The 23,312-nt window shown below is 40.0% G+C and overlaps 1 protein-coding gene across 2 annotated transcripts in view; it reads right to left on the reverse strand.

Moving 5' to 3' along the window:
- Positions 1-521: 521 nt before the first annotated feature.
- LOC120913321 (cytochrome P450 2F2-like) overlaps positions 522-23,312 on the reverse strand; it is a 33,043-nt gene continuing 10,252 nt past the window's right edge. The window contains exons 3-9 of one of the 2 annotated variants that reach the window (XM_040323190.1): positions 19,483-19,632; positions 16,628-16,788; positions 14,474-14,650; positions 10,117-10,261; positions 8,674-8,861; positions 6,163-6,304; positions 522-781 (exon numbers count right to left, since the gene is read on the reverse strand). In XM_040323190.1, the coding sequence (XP_040179124.1) occupies positions 582-781; positions 6,163-6,304; positions 8,674-8,861; positions 10,117-10,261; positions 14,474-14,650; positions 16,628-16,788; positions 19,483-19,632 (1,163 nt within the window). In that variant the 3' untranslated portion in view covers positions 522-581. The remainder of the gene's footprint in view (positions 782-6,162; positions 6,305-8,673; positions 8,862-10,116; positions 10,262-14,473; positions 14,651-16,627; positions 16,789-19,482; positions 19,633-23,312) is intronic. The other variant, XM_040323191.1, reaches the window with a different exon arrangement.

Genomic DNA, 23,312 nt, shown 5'->3' on the forward strand with positions numbered 1-23,312 from the left:
CCGTACGCCTGCCGCCTGAAAACAAGTTCCGGACCCTTTTTTTCAGGCGGCATTGGCGTTCGGCCATAGACAGCAATGTTTAATTCTTTGTAAAAAAAAAAAAATTAAACAAAATCGCGTCAAAATACGCCGCGTACGTGGCGTTACTTGTCGCCTAGGTGTGAATGCAGCCTTAAAGCAGACTCAAATCCTCCTATACTGTACAGCCAAGGAATCTACTTCTATTTGAACTGCAACTGCCATGGTGCTGCACATGTGATCAGTTAGGACACCAACCATTCAATGGTTTGACAGTTTGGTTGAGGACAGAATCAAATGTGACAGTTTGCATTTCCAGCATTTCCAGGAATGTAACTGTTTTTTGAAACCGGTAAATTGATGGGTTTAGTTCTGCTTTATGATTTACTGCTGGAGCTTTGGGCTTCAGCAAAATGGCAGCCTCTGGCAAGAAGTAACAGGAATAATGCTGGAGGCAATTTACAGCACACACAAATTTTGGTGGCATAATTATTAATGTGGAATGTATGTCCCTTGCTAAAGAACATTCTTTTTTATCAAGTTATAATGGGTAAAGTTCCACTTTAAACTTCTCCATCTAGTGTACGTTGACTGAAAATTATCTTGCAGGCTGGTGGGATGTTTTCAACACCGCTTATGGCAGGAGAGATGTCAACATCTTTGGGATCCATCATGGATTTCAAGGTGAACTTTTGTAATATAATGGTGAAGGTGAGGAAAAGCTGCATGCGCACCAGACTCTCTGCAATGCAGGCTCTTTTTCCTACAATGAAAAAATAATCAATATAAAGAGTAAACTAGTACATACATCACTACATATGCACCATAAAGTTAAGGGTATCAGTCAAGATAAATGAACATAAAACACTTAGATCTAAACCCAATCACTAAAATCTACTTTTATAAATCCAATTTTGAATACTCTATAGTATACAGATAGTACCTCTGTTTGTATTGCATATAAGACAAAAGGTTTGAGCATGTACCCACCCGCTACCTCTAATGATATCCCATATGTACTCAATTAGTCACTTCCACCATTAGAGGAGTCACTGCCGTAGCCAATACAATGCATGCAAAACAGGAGGGTGTTGTCCAACAGAGGGGTTTAAGAATAGTACCTCTGGGGACAACAAAGGGGGCTACTATGGCAAGGACGGACGCAAGTATTAATATAAAATATTTGTTTATTTGAAAATTAGAGATAGTACAAAATATAAATAGACTGGGATATCAAAAGGACATAAATACCAACAGAGCTAATAAGCTCTGTTAAACAACCTACCAATAAGGCCGGTCAATGCCATCCTAAAGAACAGGGTTCGTGGAGGTGTGACACAGGTACCACATGTAAACACAGACAATAGACAGACATAAAAACAACAATAAAGGCGATCCGGACGCCTAGTGGAGCATTTCTGCTGAGGATTCTGGCCAGAATCGACCAAATAGATTACCAAGAAATTAGGTTATAAGGAATGATCAGCAGAAATGGCCCTGCAAGGAGGAACTGAATGAACCAGGTGATGGCTGCACCGTGTGAAAGTCCTGTCATTCAAAAAAAGACCCAATTGTGGTCAAAAAAAGAGAGAGACATCCAATAAGGGTGACAGTTCTTTGTGGGTGTAACAACCTGTAAGGAAAAAAGGAAAAAGAAAAAAAGGGGAGCAAAAACCAGTGTAGTCCCTTTATATTCTCCTATGATTTCCAGTAAGGGGGAATAGGAGGAGGGAATTTAGAATAAGGCACTATAAATCATTCCTGTGATTATGCTACTTAGCATCAGAGTTATTTTTCTTGCTCGAATACAGGGCATGAGTAGGCCCCCGAGTTCCTATTGAGGATGCAATATAAGTAAGAAAGGAACGATCTTACCCGCTGCTGGATGAATAAATTCAAGGCTACCCTGTATTGGAATGTCCTCCCATCACTGCATAGCAAAATTGCTGCTGCTGCTGGCAGCGTCTGCGATCCTCCAGATACGTCTGCGCGCTGCAGCCTTTAATGCAGGAAAGACCAGCTGTTTAAGAAGCCGCCTGTTGTATTGTAGTGAGTTGCGGTTAGCTTCTTCCGCATAGGGTAGCGGGTCTAAATGCTTTGCGGGGAGTGCAAGGGTAAGACTGGGGGTCACAGCCCTGTGTTGTAGTCCGTGCGTGCCTATTCCTCCTCCTCTGATTCCTCTGATTTCAAAGGCAGTTCGGTTCCCGCGATGCTGAGGGCGTTTGCTATGGTGGCGTCCGTCGCCCAATGACGTCAACGCGTTTCGCAACGTGGGTGCGTAGCTTCGTCTGGACAGGACAATCTGTTTGTATTGCTCCTTCATACACTTTTATGCCACACACAATTAGACATGTGCAATTTGTTTTGTTTCTAATTCGTTTTTTTTACGAAAATTCGGAAATTCGTTAATTACGAATTTTCGTATTTACAAATTTTTTATTTACGAATTTTCGGACTTCCGAAAATTTTGAATTTAAGAATTTTCGTATTTCCGAAAAATCGAATTTATGAATTTTCGTATTTCCGAAAATTCGTATTTACGAATTTTCGTATTTACGATTTTTTTTTATTTACACATTTTCGTATTTACGAATTTTGGAAATTCGGATTTTAGAATTTTAGAATTTTTTAATTTTCGAATTTTTCAAGTTTCGAATTTTCTAATTTTTTAAATTTCGAATTTTTCAATTTTCGAATTTTTCCATTTTCGAAATTTTCAAGTTTCGAATTTTCTAATTTTTTAAATGTCAAATTTTTCAATTTTCTAATTTTCGAATTTTTCACTTTTCCAATTTCGAATTTTTCAGATTTGGAATTTTGCAAATTTCTAATTTTTCAAATTCGAAAAATTGAAAAATTCGGAAATACGAAATTTCGAAAATTGAAAAATTCGGATTTTCGGAAAACATTTCGAATTTTTAAATGTTTGAATTTTCGAATTTTTAAAATGTCGAATTTTTCAATTTTCGAATTTTTCACTTTTCCAATTTCGAAAATTGAAAAATTCGAAAATCGAAATTTCGAAAATTGAAAAATTCGAAAATCGAAATCTCGAAAATTTAAAAACTCGAAAATTGAAAAATTCGAAAATTTTCGAAAATTCTTTTTTTTTTCGTTTCATTAGTTTTTTTCGGAAAATAAATTTTTTCAATTTTTTGCTTTTTTCAGAAATCCGAAAATTTCACGAATTTACTAAAAAAGCAAAAAAACGAATTTTTCTTTTTTTTTTCGAAATTTCCGAATTTCCGAAAAAATAAAAAAAACGAAAATAACAAACGAAAAAAACTATTTTTTTGGCAGTGCACACAATCATTTAAGGCTGGGTTCACACTGTGTACGGTTGTGGCTCATAGAAGGGGTCTGGTGTGTCCCTGTTCTCCATTTCAGGGATGAATCAGGCCCACATTTTTGCCTGAATCCGGACCTGAAACAGAGCCAATGACGCTGGAGATGTGTGAAACGGCTCCACTGAGAGCTGGACAGAGTCTCTTTACATACAAATCGCATCAGTGTGAACCCAGCCTTAAAGTATAAATACAAGGCTTAATTCCAGATTAAACATTTCTTACCACATTAATTTTTCCCGACTGCGGATCACATTATCAGTTGGAATTTTGTTCGTTCAGATAAAAAACACAATTTTTTTTTTATCTTTCGACTTGGATTTTTTTCAACAAAACAGTCAAAAACAATTAGTTTGTCCGCATTAAAGGGGTTGTAAAGGTAATTTTTTCCCTTAAATAGCTCCCTTTACCTTAGTGCAGTCCTCCTTCACTTACCTCATCCTTCGATTTTGCTTTTAAATGTCCTTATTTCTTCTGAGAAATCCTCACTTCCTGTTCTTCTGTCTCTAACTACACACCGTAATGCAAGGCTTTCTCCCTGGTGTGGAGAAAGCCTCTTGAGGGGGGAGGGGGCGAGCAGCCAAGTCAGGACACTCTCTACTTTGCAGATAGAGAAAGGAGCTGTGTGTTAGTGGGCATCCTGACACTCCTGCTCGCCCCCTCCCCCCTCAAGAGACTTTCTCCACACCAGGGAGAAAGCCTCGCATTACGGTGTGTAGTTACAGAGAGAAGAACAGGAAGTGAGGATTTCTCAGAAGAAATAAGGACATTTAAAAGCAAAATCGAAGGATGAGGTAAGTGAAGGAGGACTGCACTAAGGTAAAGGAAGCTATTTCAGGATTTTTTTTACCTTTACAAACCCTTTAACCATTAGAAAATTATATGAACATTTGGAAAGCAAACATCTTCTAATGAAATTCCAATAATGCATGGTCCAAACCCAGCTAGTGGGCGGACAGAAAATGTATATTTTTAACTACATGCTCAAAACTGCACAAATGGAGAGTGCAATATCTGGTGCAGCTGTGTATGGTGGCCAACTAGCTTCTAAATGCAGCTTGTTCAATTAAGCTTTGACAAAAAAAAAAATAGAAGCTAATTGGTTTCTATACAGAGCTGCACCAGATTTTGCAGTCTCTGGTTTTAATAAATCAACCCCTAAGAGGAAGTAGAAAGGAGAGGAGACATTGCTGGAACTGGCAGTGGAGGAGACTTTTCTCTTTCTTCATTCTGATTGGGTTCTGGCGTAAGCTGTATCTAGTGATTTATTGAGCCGAGTGATGTTGCTATACTCTCCGGGAGACAGAGGTGGATCCATCGAGTGGTGTCTCTGGAAGTCTCTTTTAACCATGCGTTTTTTGTGAATTTTTGATATAAATGGTGTTGGTGGACACTTTTCGTGGTGGAGTTTAACAAGGACATTTGGCCATCTGGCCACTGGAACTCTTTGTGCACTTTATAATATGCATAATTTTTTGCATTGGATACTTAAGGTTTATGAATGTGGGGAAGAAATTATTTGCTGCACAATCTTTTTAGCATTGGACTATGAACTTCAGGAAAACACATGACACGTTGATTAAAATATTGATTGCACTTTTATTTTTTTTATTTTTTTAAGCATTGAAGACCTTGGACTAAAATTTTAATAAATGTTTGTTGTTGAAATTTGTTTTTCACACAGGATAGTGGTTGCTGAAGTTTTTGTGATTTTGTAGCACAATTTAGAGTGGTGGTGGCTATGTTTGATTATTTATTAGAACCTAGGTAAATCTCTCATTTATCACATGATAACAACTGCAATATTGTTGTTATTATTGGTAACATGTGGTGCAGTTCATACATTTTCCTGCCTAATGCCACGTACAGACGATCAGAAATTCCGACAAGAAAAGTCTGATGTAAACTTTTGGTCAGAAATTCCGACCGTGCGTTTGCTCCATCGGACTTTTGCTGTCGGAATTTCCGCCAACAAAAGATTGAGAACAGGTTCTCTATGTTTCCGACGGAAAAAGTTCCTATCGGAAATTAATGGAAACATGCAAGCTCAGAATCAAGCAGAAATAGCCGAACTGCCTATTGAACTTCATTGATCTCGGCTCGACATATGTGTTGTATATCACCGCGTTCTTAACGATTGGAATTTCCGACAAGATTTGTGTGACCGTGTGCATGCAACACAAGTTTGAGCCAACATTTCATCAGAAAAAAAGTCCATGGTTTTCTTATCGGAAATTACAATCGCATGTACGCGGCCTTAGAAACGAATGATCAATTTTTCTTGCAATTAAGAACCAAAACAATATGAGATCTAAATCATTGTTCTCTGCCTTTTTAGAAAATTACATAGCAGCCAGATGGCACAGAAATGTGCAAGAATGACTTTGAAGCAATTAATTTGTCTTCCACTTCCATCTTTACTAAGGCCTCGTACACACGACCGAGTTTCTCTGCAAAAACCAGTAAGAAACTTGCTGTTTTTTTTTTTTTTTGACGAGGAAACCGACGAGCCAAAAAGAGAGCATGTTCTCTTTTTCCTCGACGGGAATGGAGAAACTTGCCTTGTCGAGTTCCACGACAGCCTAACAAGGAACTCGACAAGCAAAACGATGTGTTTTGCCTGTTGAGTTCCTCGGTCGTGTGTACGAGGCCTCAGCTAACCAAAATAGAAAGCACAGTCCAGTTTTGTCTCCAGCAATATAAATTATTTTGCTGCCCTCCAAGGCTGTTCTTGAGGCAAGACTACAGCACAGGGTAGCGTGCAATGTGCCTTATTATAGCTGTTATTACATTTTCCTACCTGCTGAAAATGGTAAAAATGCATTACGTTTCCTAAATTTTCCATTATCGTCCAAGAAATGTTTGATGTTGAATTTCTCAGGAGTTTCAAACTGTGTGGGGTCCCGCAATGCTGTGGTTAACAAGGTGATAATATCGGTGCCCTGGAAAAATAAAGAGTTCCAAACACATGAAAACTACCAACAATGTTCATTTCAAACAGGTACCACGTCCTACAACAACCAGCACAGTCCTGCAGCATGATCGTTTCTAAGAAGACATTCTTTCAAAGAGCAGACTCTCATGAGGAAGGAAAAAACTTAGGCCCAGATTCTCAAAGGAGATACGCCGTCGTATCTCTGAGTCTGGGCAGTCGTATCTATGCGCCTGATTCTTAGAATCAGTTACGCATAGATTTCTATTAGATCCGACCGGCGTAAGTCTGTTACGCCGTCGGATCTAACTGCATATTTACGCTGGCCGCTAGGGGCGTGTACGCCGATTTACGCCTAGAAATATGTAAATCAGCTAGATATGCGAATTCACGAACGTACGCCCGGCCGACGCAGTATAGATATGCCGTTTACGTTAGGCTTTTCCCGGCGTAAAGTTACCCCTGCTATATGAGGTGTACATGCGTATCAATGTTAAGTATGGACGTCGTTCCCGCGTCAAATTTTTTATATTTTACATCGTTTGCGTAAGTCGTTCGTGAATGGGGCTGGATGTCATTTACGTTCACATCAAAACCAATACGTCCTTGCGGCGTACTTTAGAGCAATGCACACTGGAATATTCCACGGACGGCGCATGCGCAGTTCGTGAAAAACGTCAATCACGTCGGGTCACAAGTTATTTACATAAAACACGCCCCCCTGTTCCAAATTTGAATTAGTCGGGCTTACGCCGGCCTATTTAAGCTACGCCGCCGCAACTTACGGAGAAAGTGCTTTGAAAATACAGCACTTGCCCGTCTAAGTTGCGGAGGCGTAACGTAAATAGGATACGTTACGCCCGCACAAAAATACGCCGATCTACGAGAATCTGGCCCTTAGACACCAAAGCATCCATAAAAAAAAACCTTCACCTTGGAGAAATATCCTTTATTGGCAAGGTGGATGCAGGTAACTTCAACACAACTCCATGGACAAGTGTAGTAAATGGCCGCTTACCAGATCCGTCGGATCCCCAAGGGGATCAAAAGGGCTCTGCACAGAGATATTCTCGGCTAGCTCCAGGTAAGTCCTTCTGGTCCACTCCTCTGCTGGAAATCCGGAGACAATGCTTCTGCTTTCTCTGAGATTGGGATCAGCCTCGGGCGCTTGGTCCCGAGATCCTCTTTGCCGCTCAGCCTGGCCGCTGATTGGCTAAAGCGGATGGATTGAGAGCAGCGCAGCCATTGGCTGGCGCTGCTGTCAATCACATCCAGTAACGCGGCGCGTCGAGGGGCGGGGCCGAGTGATACAGTGAGCGGCTATGGCCGCTCGCTGTATTACGGGAGCGCGCCCGCAAGGACTCATCACCATGCGATCTCTCTCGCAGGAATGTGGTGAGTTCTTGCGGGGAGGACCAGAGACAGCCGCCGAGGGACCCAAGGAGACGTGGATTGGGGCCACTCTGTGCAAACGAACTGCACAGTGGAGGTAATTATAACATGTTTGTTATTTTAAAGAAAACATTTACATTAAAGTTACGTTGGATTGGAGTGCGCTGTCCTGATCATCTTTTGTTCTTAATTGCCATGTGCATTGCTAGCACCCTCAGTTCCTGAGAAGAAGATTTGCACCCAACAGGACCTGCCTAGAGCGGCAATCTCTGTCTCTTTATCATCCTGTGTAAGTACCTGATTCTGACTCAATTTGAGCCCCTGTAATTAAATCAGTAGTAAACCGCTGCACAAAAAAAATAAAAAATGTAAGACAATGCCATAATGTGCTAGTATGCATCACATACTAGCACATTATGAAATACTTACCTTACAATGAAGCCCTTCCAGTGGCACCCGGTCACCGCTGTGAAGGCTGACATCTTCCCCCAACTGAAGCCGCGATTACGTCACTCTCGGTTCCAGCAAGAAGCTCTGAAGGTCTAGAACGGTATGCCGGACCTTCAGAGCACATGTGCCAGTGATGTCAGCGGCTGCATGCAGGGGAATGTCTTCTAAACTGTGCACGTTTAGGAGATATTCATTTTACCTACAGGTAAACCTTACTGTAGGCTTGCTTGTAGGTAAAAATAACAAAGCAGGCTTTACTACCACTTTAACATTTCAGATATGTATATAGTGCTGACAATGTACACACATACAGTACATTCACATTAGTCTCTGCCCTCAAGGAGCTTACAATCTAAGATCCCTGTCTTACATTCATACATACACATACTAGGGCCAATTTAGATAGGAGCCAATTAACCTACCCACATGCCTTTAACTGTAGGAGTTCTTAACTTATATACCTTAAAAAATAAAGCCCAAATAAAACATGTCTGCTATTTATGACCAGCACACTCTGATACAGTAGGTCTATCTTACCTCTGGTATATAGTAACCATGGAATGTGATATCCCTGGTGGTAGATCTGGTCAAACCCATTGGAAAGACATCACTGTACCTCTGGATCTCATGAACAAAAGCGTTCATCAATGGCATTTGGGTTCTATTCTCTGCTCTAGGTTCCCGGGCTTGGCCAACAACTTGATCTATCTCGTCATACATCTTATCTATGTTTCACAAAGAGAAGAGTAATAATTATATTTCCCTTATTTTACATTATTTCCTCCATTTCTTTATAGTTTATTATATTCTTGTATATTATAAAAAGCAGCTTGAAACTGAAAATGTTCTAGTTCATTAGTCTGCAATAACACAAACTGCTATCCCCCCATGTAATGTGGAGGATCATTCCCTAAAGGGACTAAAAAAATGAGGTCAGTAGAGACATCTGTGTTGAAAGAGGGCAGAAGTAGCATGGCTGGCAGTACACTGCTATTCATGTATTGTTAGACATGGGAATGGATGACAACCCCCCTTTGTTTTTATTTATTTTTTATAATTTTTTTAATATATTTTTTCTATTTCATTTTTTTTTATTATTAAAGGGCCCAGAGGTCCCCAGGGGCCTGGAGGTCCCCAGAGCCCCGGATGGCAGCCCCCTTTTTTTTATAATTTTTTTATATATTTATTTTTTTCTTTTTATTAAAGGGCCCAGAGGTCCCCAGGGGCCCCGGATGGCTACCCCCCTTTTTTTATAATGTTATTTTTATTCCCCCAATTCGTGGTTATTCCCCCAATTCAATTTGAGGCGGCAGCACCCCCCCCCCCAGTTTTCTGCTCCAGGGGGCCCAATTTTGTTACCCCCTGTTTGCAGCTATCTCTACACTTAGATAGATCAGCCTTTTTCAACTAGGGTGCCCAGTTACCCTGGGGTGCCTTCAGGTTTCTTCAAGGGTGCCTTTGCAAAATGCCTAAAAATTGCTCAGAAATTGTATACAAGCCAGCGCGTGGATCCAGCCTGCATCCTAGTTACACAAAGGTTTTTATTATACACCATTTACAACCTTCCAGCCGATGGTGTCCTAACAACTAATTACATCATCAGTTAATAAGGAAAATGTTGGGTGCCTACACAGATTCCATGTTTGCCCCTTCCCTGCCCCTCTGTGTCAGCATTGGGGTCACATTAGTTGAGTGAGGAAGAGAGACTGAGGGAGAAGAGAAACATTGGAATACTAGTCAGTAATAGTGTGCAAAGACATTAGATGCCATATGTGTGTGAATGATTTATGCCTTATGTGAAAACAATTAGTTTTTTTTTTTACATTTTGGAATGGGGCTCCTTGAGATTGTGCCTCATTTTAAAGGCCAAACAGAGTGGTGTGGAAGCGAGGAGAGGTGGGTATAGGCTTAATTTGTATGAATCATCACTGAGTATTTTATTCTGTTTTTAAATACAATATTTTACATTAAATAACATACCTTGTAGCTCAGGATACTTCATCAGGATTAAGAAGCCAAAGTTTAAAGTTAATGCAGTGCTTTCTGTTCCCCCTAAGAACATATCCATGATTGCCGGTGGTAGGCCTTTTAAAGTAAATGGTGATTTACCCAGATTATTATTTTCCTGTGAATGAAAACAAATGTCTATTTTCTGTTTAAACTCCGGCTACCCATGAATACCATTAAAGATTACTTATTTGTTACCCAACAGTAATATCTATATTTCTTATACATTTTTAGCAGGAGTTTGTTTTGATAAATATAAAATATGTGAAAGCTGGCAAACTTATTTGTTAGGTTTATTAGTTGTGGACGGTTCTTCTCATGTGCACTGGGTATACAATTTAAATGTGACTGTACCAAAAGTTTAGTTACACTTTGAGCACTTGTCAGAAACCATGAATCAGACGGAGACAGCAAATGCTGTAAAAATCACACCTTTTAATATAATTGTCTAAATAGTAAACGTAATCAAAACATAGTCAGGGTATGGTAGCCAGAGCTGATAGTCAAAATAAGCCATTAAATCAGGAAGCCAGAGATCAGCATAAGCAGCAAACAGGATCAAGAACCAGAAGGGACGTCAGCCAGGCAAGTCTTTAGCAAGTACACAGCAGAGAATCTCCAAATATGGTTTACCAAGGCGAAGGCAAGGAAGAAATGAACCAGGCAGTTTAAATAGCCAGAAGGAGCTGACGGTAGACTGGACTGACGAAAAGGGAAATGATCATCAAGTGAGCCACTGTGGAACGATGAATACTGGCAATTAACCCACAGCTGAGCAACCTGATCACTGGGAAGGGAGCCCTCAATGACCCCTCCTCCTTGGAGTGCCACCAGGTTTGAGGGGAATATGGAAAGAACGGAGGATGACAGGAGCATGTACGTCCCAGGATGAGACCCAAGAGTGTTCCCCTGGACTGTAATGCATTAAGATGAAAAAAAAACTCTGCCTTTAAAAACACTTTAACCTGCCTGGCGGTATTCCCGAGTCTGGCTCGGGGTGAGATTTCAGTGCTATTATCAGTAACCCCCCCGAGCCACACTTGGGATTTCCTCGCTGGATGCTGGAAGAGGTTACTTACCTTGTACCCGGGATCCAGCGTTGTATTTCCGCAGTGCACGGCGGCCGGATCTTCTGACACGATGCACTGAGTGTTCCCCTGATTCTCTTTCCTGCGAGCGACGCGACGCAGGGGGGCGGAACAGCGGTAAATTCGAACAGTATAAAGTGAAAACACACTGATACAATGTAATCCTATTGGATTACAATACAAAATAAAATACATTGACCTTAGATTGTCCCCCAGTGCTTTCTCCAGTGCCCTTGTCTGCAGTTTTACTATACTTTGTGACTGTAAACTGCACAGCGACCATGGCATCAAAAAAGCGTGCCTCCACTGCAAAATCGATATGCGACCTGCTGGAAAACAGCGACAGCGATACAGAATCTCTTGTAGAGGAGTTAACTGACAGCGACTCATGGGGAAGTTCGTCATCAGACGCAGAAAGTGATTTCAGAGATGATCCTGCGACTGTGCCCAGCGATGTGCGGACTTGGTGCTCAATTGTTTGCGGTACGGAGCATGTAGCGCCCCCCAAGATTTCCGTTTACTGGAGCACCTGGGATCAAAGTGGATGTTGAGGATGACAATCCCTTGGCATACCTCCAACTCTTTTTGACTGATCGCCAAGTTATCGCCAAAATTGTTTTGGAGCAACAAGCTGCTACCCATCAGCGATTTTCAAGGCGCAGAAAATGGGAACCAGTAACCAGAGAGGACATCTGGAAGTTTCTTGGCCTTATAATTTTACAGGGAGTGGTGGGGAAACCCCTGCAGAAATGGTACTGGACAACTAACAAATTACTGGGCACTCCTTTTTTTGGCACCGTTATGTCGGAATATACATTTTCGCTCATTATGAAATATTTGCACCTTGCAAATAATGAGGACTTTGATGAGAGTTCTCATCCAGCTCCAAAATTAAAAAACAAATAGGAGATTTACCAACTTATTTTGAATAATTTTCAGCAGACCTATGTTCCAGAGTGAGACATAACTATTGACGAAAGTCTCATGGCCTACAAAGGTAGACTTAGCTGGATACAATATATCGCATCAAAGCGCACTCGATTTGGCATAAAGTAATTTATGTTATGTGAATCCAGCTCTGGGTGCATCTGGAATTCAGTCCTGTACACCGGGAAAGGGACCAAATTCTGCCAGTGATTCAGCAGTTTTGGAATGGCAACCACTTTGGTTCTTTCTTTGATTGAGCCATTGCTGAACCAGGGCTACTGTGTCACCACAGACAATTTTTATACGTCCCCAGAACTCTATGAGTTCCTTCTCCTGAACAAGACGGACGCATATGGGACCGTGAAGCCTAACCGGCGTGACATGCCGTCAACCTTTGCCAATAAAAAGCTTGGGGCAGGAGAAGTAGTTGCCTGGCAGAAAGGAAAAATTATGGCACTGAAGTGGCGGGACAAAAAAGACGTGTGCCTTATGAGTACCATTCATAACACCTCGACCGTAATGGTACACACCAAAGGTGGAAAGGATGTGATGAAGCCACAGGTTGTGTTGGACTACAACCACACTATGGGAGGTATGGACAGAGCTGACCAGGCCATGCCATGAGCTATGAGGAAGCAACAAAAAAAAATATATAAAAAAAGCTTCAGGCATCTTCTGGAACAGTGCCTCTGGAATAAAATGGCGGTCATTGTAATATTTTGAATTAAAAAATAAGACAACAGTAAAGTTAGCCCAATTTTTTTATATATTGTGAAAGATAATGTTCCGCCGAGTAAAATGATACCCAACATGGAATGGCGTCAAACTTTTACCCTTAAAAATCTCCATAGGCGACGTTTAAAAAATTCTATAGGTTGCATCTTTTGAGCTACAGAGGAGGTCTAGGGCTAGAATTATTGCTCTCGCTCTAACGATCGCGGTGGTACCTCACTTGTGTGGTTTGAACTCAGTTGTCATATGCGGGCGCTACTCACGTATGCGTTCTCTTCTGCGTGCGAGCTCGTCAGGACGGGGTGCTTTAAAAAAATTTTTTTTTTTGTTTTCTTATTTATTTTTATTTATTTTATTAATTTTTACACTGAAAAGAAAAATTGGGTCACTTTTATTCCTATTACAAGGAATGTAAACATCCCTTGTAATAGAAAAAAAGCATGACAGGTCCTCTTAAATATGAGATCTGGGGTCAAAAAGACCTCAGATCTCATATTTAGACTTAGATGCAAAAAAAAAAGCTGGAGGAAGCTGTCCGGTGGAGAGTCTGCCTAAGGAGTGCCAAGAGAGGCTGGGGCCTGACCATCCATGGGGGACCAAGAAAACCGGGTACTGAGAGGCTGGATGTTGGTCGCCTATCAGTCAGTAATCTAACCAAAATTACCTGAAGGAGATCCGGGTGTTGAATCTAATAGAGAGGATTCTGGACCACTGTGTTTCTTCAACCATTGGGAGGGTCTGTGGCAGAGACTAAAGCCCCATACACACCATCAGATTATCTGCAGATTTTTGTCTTCAGATTTACCAAAACCATCTAATAGGAGGTCAAACCTTAAGAGTTTCAATTTATATGCAATCAGGCAGGCCCTTGTACTACATGGTTTTGGTAAATCTGAAGACAAAAATCTGCAGATAATCTGATGGTGTGTATGGGGCTTTAGCCCCAAGTTCTGAGTGACATTCTGGCTGTCAGGCTTGTGAGAGAGGCCTGTCCAGGTGCGCTAAACCCATTCCGGCTGGAGTGGCGAAGTAAAGTGTCGTTGGAATCAGGACTGTTTCCCATCTACATATACCTAAATCTGTGGTTCACAATTTCTGCTATCCCTTCACCTTTTAATTGTTTAATGGTTTTTACCTGGCTGGGTAATAAAAGCACAGAAAAGACACCTGTTCTGAGTGGACATTCCATTTACTACAACTCTCATCAAGTACCCTAGACGGCGGAGATACAGAGGTAACATGCCACCCAAAACAAACCAGCAGCTCCTTCGGGGGTAGTGCTACAATACTCTAATACCATTATGACTTTTTCTTCCACATAAAGACCCTCTATAACAGACCTAGGAGAGCGCTGCAGCTGCCACTCAAAGCAGCCCAGCGCAGGCGGCCTACCGGGAAATTTCCCGGTATCCCAGTAGGCCAGTCCGGCCCTGCCTAAACTCTGTCCCAAGTGTGGACATTCTCTGGCTTGCTTCTTTCATTTTTGACAAGTCAAATGCCTTCAGAAACTCAGAAACTTGGACAATAAAATCAGAAATGCTAGAATACATTCTTTTTTCTTTCAAATTCCATATTTCACAGACCTGTGTCATTTTTATGAGGTAGCAGTCAATGAAATCTCGAGGACAGGCTGGATCCAGAGTCTGCTGGTGGTTTCTGATGCTCTCCTTCATCACATCTTCAAGGATCTCAAGAAGAAAAAAAATTCTTTTGTGGGGTCCAGGTAACCATTCCATGACTGCTGGAAAAAAGTCATAAAGCTGCCAAGACAATATATAGTTATTGCACACTAAAGAGACCCTGTCACCTCCTTACACAATTGTATGTAGGTAAAATCACAGAAAAAATCAAGTACTCGAAATAAATACCAATAATAAATGGTTTGCAAAGATAAAGTACTAGGCTGGTACATAGCCTGAGTACCATGTGCTAGGAAAGTCCATGCAATTGAATCTGCTCCACAAACTGTATTTTAAAGCCCCATATGTGGACACTCCTTTAGCAGTTACAGTAGAAGCTAAGTATACCTGAATTCTGCAAGCGTCTTGGATAGTGGATACTAGCTGATAAATAATGTTTGGAAAAAATGTAAACATTTGTTAGTTGTAGATGAGGTGGCTAAGAATTAGAACCATTGCTGGTTTTTGTTCTGCTCAACTACAGAGATTTAGCATCACATTCTCTATTGTGCCAATAGTTCACTTAGTGAATTTAGTGGATAGGGTGAATCTAAGTTACAATTTACTTTGTAAATATACCTAATCATGTACAAGGAAAGTTTTTAAAAAAAAAAAGCCTTTTGGTTGCACATGATTGGATGATTGAAGTCAGCACAACTTCACTATAATAACTAAGCTCAGTTAAAAAAAAAAAAAAAAATCACTTTGCAAAGTGAACATGTGCAATCCCTTTAGGAAAATAACACCTATGTCTTCTAGCTTCTGAATTATACATAGAAGCATCAGCACATAAGAAAGCTGTACAGCTAGTTCCATCTTCCTGTCTGTGTTATTAACCACTTGCCTACTGGGCATTTTCACCCCCTTCCTGCCCAGGCCAATTTTCAGCTTTCAGCACTGTCACACTTTAACCCCCTTGGCGGTATTCCCGAGTTTGACTCGGGGTAAGATTTCAATACCAAAAGCGGTATCCCCGAGCCAGACTCGGGCTCGTCTCGCAGAATCATTCCCTGGGACGTTACGACGCACGGGGGCGGAGAACGGCGACAAATTCAAAAAAAATTCAAATTCAAATTCAAAAAAGTAAATAAACACAATACATACAGTATACTGTAATCTTACAGATTACAGTACTGTATGTAAAAAATACACACCCCCTTGTCCCTAATGGTTCTGCATGTACTTTTATAAAATAAAAACTGTTCTTTCTCACTGCAAACTGTAGATTGTCCATAGCAACCAGAAGTGTCCCTTTATGTCAAAAGTGATTTTAGAGCAGCTAGAAAACAGCGATAATAAATTATAATCACTTGCAGAATTGAGCGATAGCGATTTGTAGGGAAATTCGTCATAAAAAAATAAAATTAATGACAGCGACAATTCTGCAACGGAGCAAATTTCAGTGTTTTTGATTTGATTACATTATTGAATAATTTTTATTATGATTACATTATTATTTGTTATAATTATTTACTTATATATTATAATTTATGATTTTGTGTTTCAAACTTTATCATACCCGGGATGTCTACTAGACTCTTGTTTGGACAGATTTAAGTGAGTTATTCCTAAGAATTACAGGCCTACAATGTAAAACGCCAAATTTCCATGCAAAATAATTGTACCGCTTTTGGTACAAAATTCCAGACATAATCATACCCCCAGGGAGGTTAAATGACAATTGCGCAGTTGTGCGACATGGCTCCCAAACAAAATTTACATTTTTTTTCCCCCTACAAATAGAGCTTTCTTTTGGTGGTATTTGATCATCTCTGCAGTTTTTATTTTTTGCTCTATATACAAAAAAAAAGAGCAACAATTTTGAAAAAAAAACACACTAGATAACAGTAAACAGTACAAATAGAGAGGGTGGATCTCCCTAATGGGAGCACAGAGAGCAAGAAAAACAAAAAACATGACAGGTGTTCTAATTCCTCTCCACATGCAGCGTTCCACAATCTACCTCTGTCAGATTTATCACAGGTCACCTGAGCCATGCCACTTACAGTATGTAATCTATGGTTATAGAGTTATGTAACCGGTAATAAAAATGCTCACCTGGCCCCAGAAGGATGACATAATGTGAAAAGCTTCTCGTGTGCCCTGCAGAATTTTCATCCACTTTTCATCATTGTAATCATAGCGAGTCTCCATTAGCATATTAGCAAGGACATTTGAGGAGGCACATATCAACAGAGTACTGGGCTCAAATGGTTGTTCTAAAATGATGAAAGAATTGTGATGAATGGATATGGATATTGCATAGTACATGTACAATATCCAAAGTACCTGTAAGCCAGTAGTTTGGGGGAACACGTACTGTATCTAGGGTAGCTTTCGCTCTCAATTTTGGCAGAAGCCCCCAAAAAAAAATGGGGGGGGGTTGGGGATTCAAAGAGAGGAGGGGATGTGGAGAGAGAGGAGTAAAGCCTGTGTAAGGTCTCACCTTCATTGCCCTCCCCCCAACTCTGTAGTCCAGCAGTGTGGATGTCACAGAAAGACAATTCAACCCACCAGGAAAGTATACTCATCCGAGTTAAAATTTGTGCCAACAGAACCACTTTTTGAAGGATTTGTTCCAAAGTCTGTCAGGTATTTTATGCTTAAAATGAAAACAATAACAAGCACATCAAGAAGTAGATTCTAATGCAGGATTTACTGGAAGTTCCTGTTAAGTAAAAATTTCACTCCAACTTTCAAGAGCATGGTGGGCCTTTTGTTCAAGGTTACAATGTGGTCTCTGTCTGTTGCTGTGCTTTCAAAATGTTGGTGTAGCTTTTTGCTGATATATGACTTCAGTACATCCTGCCTCAGAATCCATTTCTTTGTGTGCTGGTTTTCTCTTCATTGTTGGATTTTGCATGGTATCAAACATGCCATGCACACACCTTTCACAAGTGTTATCTATGGATGTCTACATGGGAGATTTCCTCTTACTTCCTGTCCAATGATGAGAAATTTCTCCCACAGGGACAAAACTGCTTAAAAACGATTTACTACTGCCAACAAGGCAACATGCATATGGTGGTATGCTGCCATGGATTAGCACGGAAAGTAAAATGAAGATAAGTATTTGATACAATTATCACACAAGCTAGGATGAAGGAGACATGGACCCAAAGCACTGATACATATATATATATATATGCACTCTTATCCACCTTTCTAAGGATCCATGCCTCCACGTTTGCTCTATTGGGTATCTGTTGACCTTCTTACGTAAAGGGTGTTGTGTAATAATTCTGAGTGAACAAGATAGTATCGCTATGTTCAGAGAATGAACAATTCTAAATTAGTGTATGAATAAATCAAGAGTCTATGACACATATACTAAAAAAACACACATACACATATATATATATATATATATATATATATATATATATATATATATATATATATATACTAAAGACCCATCTATTCTGAGGGTTAAACAGAAGGAGGAAAATGGATGCCAATCGCCTTGAGGCGATTTAGTTCGCATTTGCAGTGCTATATAAGTAATTCACTCACTCACATATACATATATATATATATATATATATATATATATATATATATATATATATATATATATATATATATATATATATATATATGAATAAAGGAGGTAGGGAGAGTGGGATTATCAGTATTGTGGAGAAACTAAAAAATATATTAAATAGATGTTCATAACGTTCGTCCAGTAATCAAAAAACAGTAAGTGATAACCACTTAAACCAAGTCCACAAGTGGTTAAATTTCAAGTGATTAAACTCAAAGTGTCCACTCAATCTTCTTAGAAAATCTTGCTTGAAACCTTCCACCACACCATAAGTGCTCAGTGACTTCACACCCCAAGGAATTGCGCTTACCAATAGGACATGCCTTGCACTCACATGCTCGGCAATACAGCTTAATAAACTCTCCTAAGGTATTGAACGATTCCACCAGTGTTCAAGTAAATCAAATTGCTCCACATGTAAAAATAAAATGGAAGAAAAATTAAGTGGACACTTTGAGTTTAATCACTTGAAATGTAACCACTTGTGGACTTGGTTTGAGTGGTTATCACTTATTGGTTTTTGACAACTGGACGAACGTTATGAACATTTATTTAATATTTTTTTAGTTTCTACACAATATATATATTATAATTCCGCTACTATTTTGTTCACTCAGGATTATTACACATTACTATTTATTTAAAGTAGCAGCTTTAGGTGCTTTTTAGTTTGTTCTTGGGTGCAGTGGGGTGTGAGAAGGTAGAAGGGTGCTTATATTTCCCTTTTTCATCATTTATTATTAAGTAAAGGGTGTTGTTTGTTACATTTTTTTATTTTTTAACAATTTTGTAATAAAGCTATATATAATTACTGTCTCACGTTATGCCCACAAAGTCTGCAAATTTTGAGAGAGTTTTTACTCATTTCAACCCTCTTATATACCAATTGGATGTTGACATGGTGGGGATCCTCCCTTTCTATTGATACAGTTATCAATTTCCTGGTGCCAGTCCATGATAGCATACTACCACATGCATGGTGCCATGGACTGGCACCTGGTAAGGAAAATAATGGCAAGTATTTTATACAATTTTCAATTTTAACCATGGTGGGGACATTTTAGAGCCTCAGTGAGATTTTTTTTCCAGTTCTGCATTTCTGTCCAGCTAAAACACATTGCAAGTGGGGCAATCTCCACAACAGAGTCACAGACAGCAAAAAAAAACCATTCCCCACTCATTTAAAAAAATTATAAATTCTGTCTGGACTTTAAACTGTTGACCACCAGGAATCTATAGCACATGGCACGGCTGTACCCCTTTGTAGACTGCCAGTGACACATGGAATTCTTCTTGGAAATCTATAAAACTCTGGGCTGTCTTATTTGGATGTAGAAGAAAATAAAGGTGAAGGGTGTTATATGCTCACCATTCAGGTTTTTTAAGTGCTCCACCATGTGATGTGCCTCCTCCAGGATGGGGTCTTCTAAACTCTTCTTACCCATTCCAAAATCTTTGAGAGTCTGCAGTGAAAACTGTCTCAGCTGCTTCCACAATTCCCCATTGGTAAAAGATGTGCCTAAAATATAGAGTCTCATCAATAAAATGATATTAAATTCTATACAGCATTATTTTTAGATGTATGTCCAATACATAGAAAAGTAGAGGGGTCTCAAGGGTTCCCCAGCTAACCCTGAGACTCCAATGAAGCAATATGGGCAGGGAGGACTATACCGGTACTTAATAATTAGGTTTAGAAACCTGAATAATTCATATTTGTGAAAGCATTTATTAACAAATAAACATTAAAGACAAGAATAAAATTACAAAGCATACAAACATTACAAAAAATACAAACTTGACCACAATCAGGTCACCGGTTGTGCAATCCCCATTTAGCAGACGGGGTAAATATCGGTGAAGCAATTGAAATCATGAGACCATAAGTCTCGAGTCTCGACTAGTTTCGCTTTCGCTTCGTCAGGAGACGGTCTAAAGACACAACATAAAACAAACATCAGGTATTTAAAAACAACACAATTTGTTATTAGTAACAGGGGTCTTTTGTATAAAAAGACACTACCCGCTACGTACTGTAATATCCAAGGGGATTTTATGTCCAAACATGTCTCATACCTAGAGGCACAAAGTCTCTTGTTCCCAGAGAGCGGGTCCCAGTTGAACGATAATGCGTATGAACTATGACCAAGTCTAATAAAACAGACCTGGATAATACAACAATAAATGGTAAGTTGACTGTGTATATATATAAAGAATATATAGAGAGATATCAAAGTGAAGGAGCTTCTGCAGATGCAGAATGCATGCAGTGATGTGAACCCAAAAAAGTGAAAAAATAAGTGAAAAAGGAAAAAAGGGAAAACATAGGTGGGGAAAAACGAACTGATAAACAGTTAACGTGTATTGAAGACTGTGACCTAAACAGAGAGTTAGGTCCAGATACAGTCCAAAAAATACTTATAAAAAATTATTTAAGACAAGTAGTGCATATATAAAGTGTGCTGTGAAAAGCATAAGAAATACCACCCAAACTAGAAGTGAGTGGAATGTGAGGAAAAGGAAAAAGCAAAGGGAAAAAAGGGAAATTGGGGGGGGGGGGCAAGGGAAAACAGGAAGGGAAGGTGGAGTGAGGGAGAAGGGAAAGGAAAGCCAGGGGAAGGTAAGGAGAAATATTGAAAGGGAATTGGGCACTGGGAGGGGGGGGGGGGGGGGGCCGAGGGGAGGGGAAGATGTGGGGAGGAAGTAGAAGAAAAAGGGGGGAATCTTCCCCTCGGCCCCCTTCCCCCCCCCCTCCCAGTGCCCAATTCCCTTTCAATATTTCTCCTTACCTTCCCCTGGCTTTCCTTTCCCTTCTCCCTCACTCCACCTTCCCTTCCTGTTTTCCCTTGCCCCCCCCCCCCAATTTCCCTTTTTTCCCTTTGCTTTTTCCTTTTCCTCACATTCCACTCACTTCTAGTTTGGGTGGTATTTCTTATGCTTTTCACAGCACACTTTATATATGCACTACTTGTCTTAAATAATTTTTTATAAGTATTTTTTGGACTGTATCTGGATCTAACTCTCTGTTTAGGTCACAGTCTTCAATACACATTAACTGTTTATCAGTTCGTTTTTCCCCACCTATGTTTTCCCTTTTTTCCTTTTTCACTTATTTTTGCACTTTTTTGGGTTCACATCACTGCATGCATTCTGCATCTGCAGAAGCTCCTTCACTTTGATATCTCTCTATATATTCTTTATATATACACAGTCAACTTACCATTTATTGTTGTATTATCCAGGTCTGTTTTATTAGACTTGGTCATAGTTCATACGCATTATCGTTCAACTGGGACCCGCTCTCTGGGAACAAGAGACTTTGTGCCTCTAGGTATGAGACATGTTTGGACATAAAATCCCCTTGGATATTACAGTACGTAGCGGGTAGTGTCTTTTTATACAAAAGACCCCCGTTACTAATAACAAATTGTGTTGTTTTTAAATACCTGATGTTTGTTTTATGTTGTGTCTTTAGACCGTCTCCTGACGAAGCGAAAGCGAAACTAGTCGAGACTCGAGACTTATGGTCTCATGATTTCAATTGCTTCACCAATATTTACCCCGTCTGCTAAATGGGGATTGCACAACCGGTGACCTGATTGTGGTCAAGTTTGTATTTTTTGTAATGTTTGTATGCTTTGTAATTTTATTCTTGTCTTTAATGTTTATTTGTTAATAAATGCTTTCACAAATATGAATTATTCAGGTTTCTAAACCTAATTATTAAGTACCGGTATAGTCCTCCCTGCCCATATTGCTTCATTGGAGTCTCAGGGTTAGCTGGGGAACCCTTGAGACCCCTCTACTTTTCTATTGAACTAGGATGATGGTACACCCCCTATCTACTTTTACTATCAAAAAAACAAAAAGGTTTTGATCATATTATGTCCAATACATGGCAAAATATTGTTTCCTACATTTTAGGGCCAGTGTACACCAAAAATTGCTTTTGATGTCAGTTTGAGAGACGTTTTGATGTTTGTGGGATGCAGTGTTTAAGTTCTGTGTTTGTTTGACTTTTGTGTCTGAATTTTGAGCCGGATCTTATGAAATATTATCCACTCTAACTGATGTCATCCTGATCTCAGGTGCCTGTGTACACTAATTTTCAATCAAGCAATTATGAAATATTCTAAAATTGCTAATCATACCCAGTAGGTGATGAGCTCTGAAATAGTTTTGGCTCGCTGACAGGTAGAGAACTGAAAATTGATTTTAGTAGCAGGAGAGGTCAGATTATAGAGACATTTGAATGACCCACAATTATACGCAGACTGTCAACACACAGAATTGCAGCGTAGGACTTTATTTAGTAAGATAAATTAAATAATATACCAGTATATTTTTTCATTCATGTTTATGCAGTTTTTATTATTCTGCAGTGTATACATTTTTTTTGCCAACCTGACCCTCTTTGGCTTTATTCCTTCAATCTTTGCCGGGCCGCATGATGGATAAGTACTTCCACCTGGCAGCACTAGGGTTGTCGGTTTGAATAACTAAACAACTAAACCCCTGTTTTTAATGCACTGTTAGACGGGTGAATTCGGTTGGTTGCTGATTGGTTGGTAAGTTGAGCTTGGTTATTCTGTGTGTTTGTTGACATGCATCCGCCCTTCCAATGCTCATTGCTGTGAAGACCAGTCATAGATAGGGGCAGTGACATTTTTTTGTATTGTTGTCATATTGGTCAGGCAACACACTAGCACTTTTGCTTCTATGTACTGGGTGTTTAGTGTGCTCTTGCTCCTTTAACCCCCCTGGCGGTATTCCCGAGTCTGACTCGGGGTTAAATTTTTGTGCTGCGATCGGTAACCCGATCAGACTCGGGCTTGCCTCGCAGAATCCACAGGCATGGTTTACTTACCTTGTCCCTGGATCCAGCGATGCCACCGCGCTGTGTGAGCGAGCGGGTGCTCGCTCGATTCACACAGTGCCGCCGATCTCCGTTCCCTGCGACGTTACGACGCACGGGGGCGGAGAACGGCGCCAAATTCAAAAAGGTAAACAAACACATTACATACAGTATACTGTAATCTTATAGATTACAGTACTGTATGTAAAAAATGCACACCCCCCTTGTCCCTAGTGGTCTGCCCAGTGCCCTACATGTACTTTTATGTAATAAAAACTGTTCTTTCTGCCTGCAAACTGTAGAATGTCCATAGCAACCAAAAGTGTCCCTTTATGTCAAAAATG

Source organism: Rana temporaria, chromosome 9, assembly GCF_905171775.1.
Source record: "Rana temporaria chromosome 9, aRanTem1.1, whole genome shotgun sequence".
In the NCBI taxonomy this organism is placed as follows: Eukaryota; Metazoa; Chordata; class Amphibia; order Anura; family Ranidae; genus Rana; species Rana temporaria.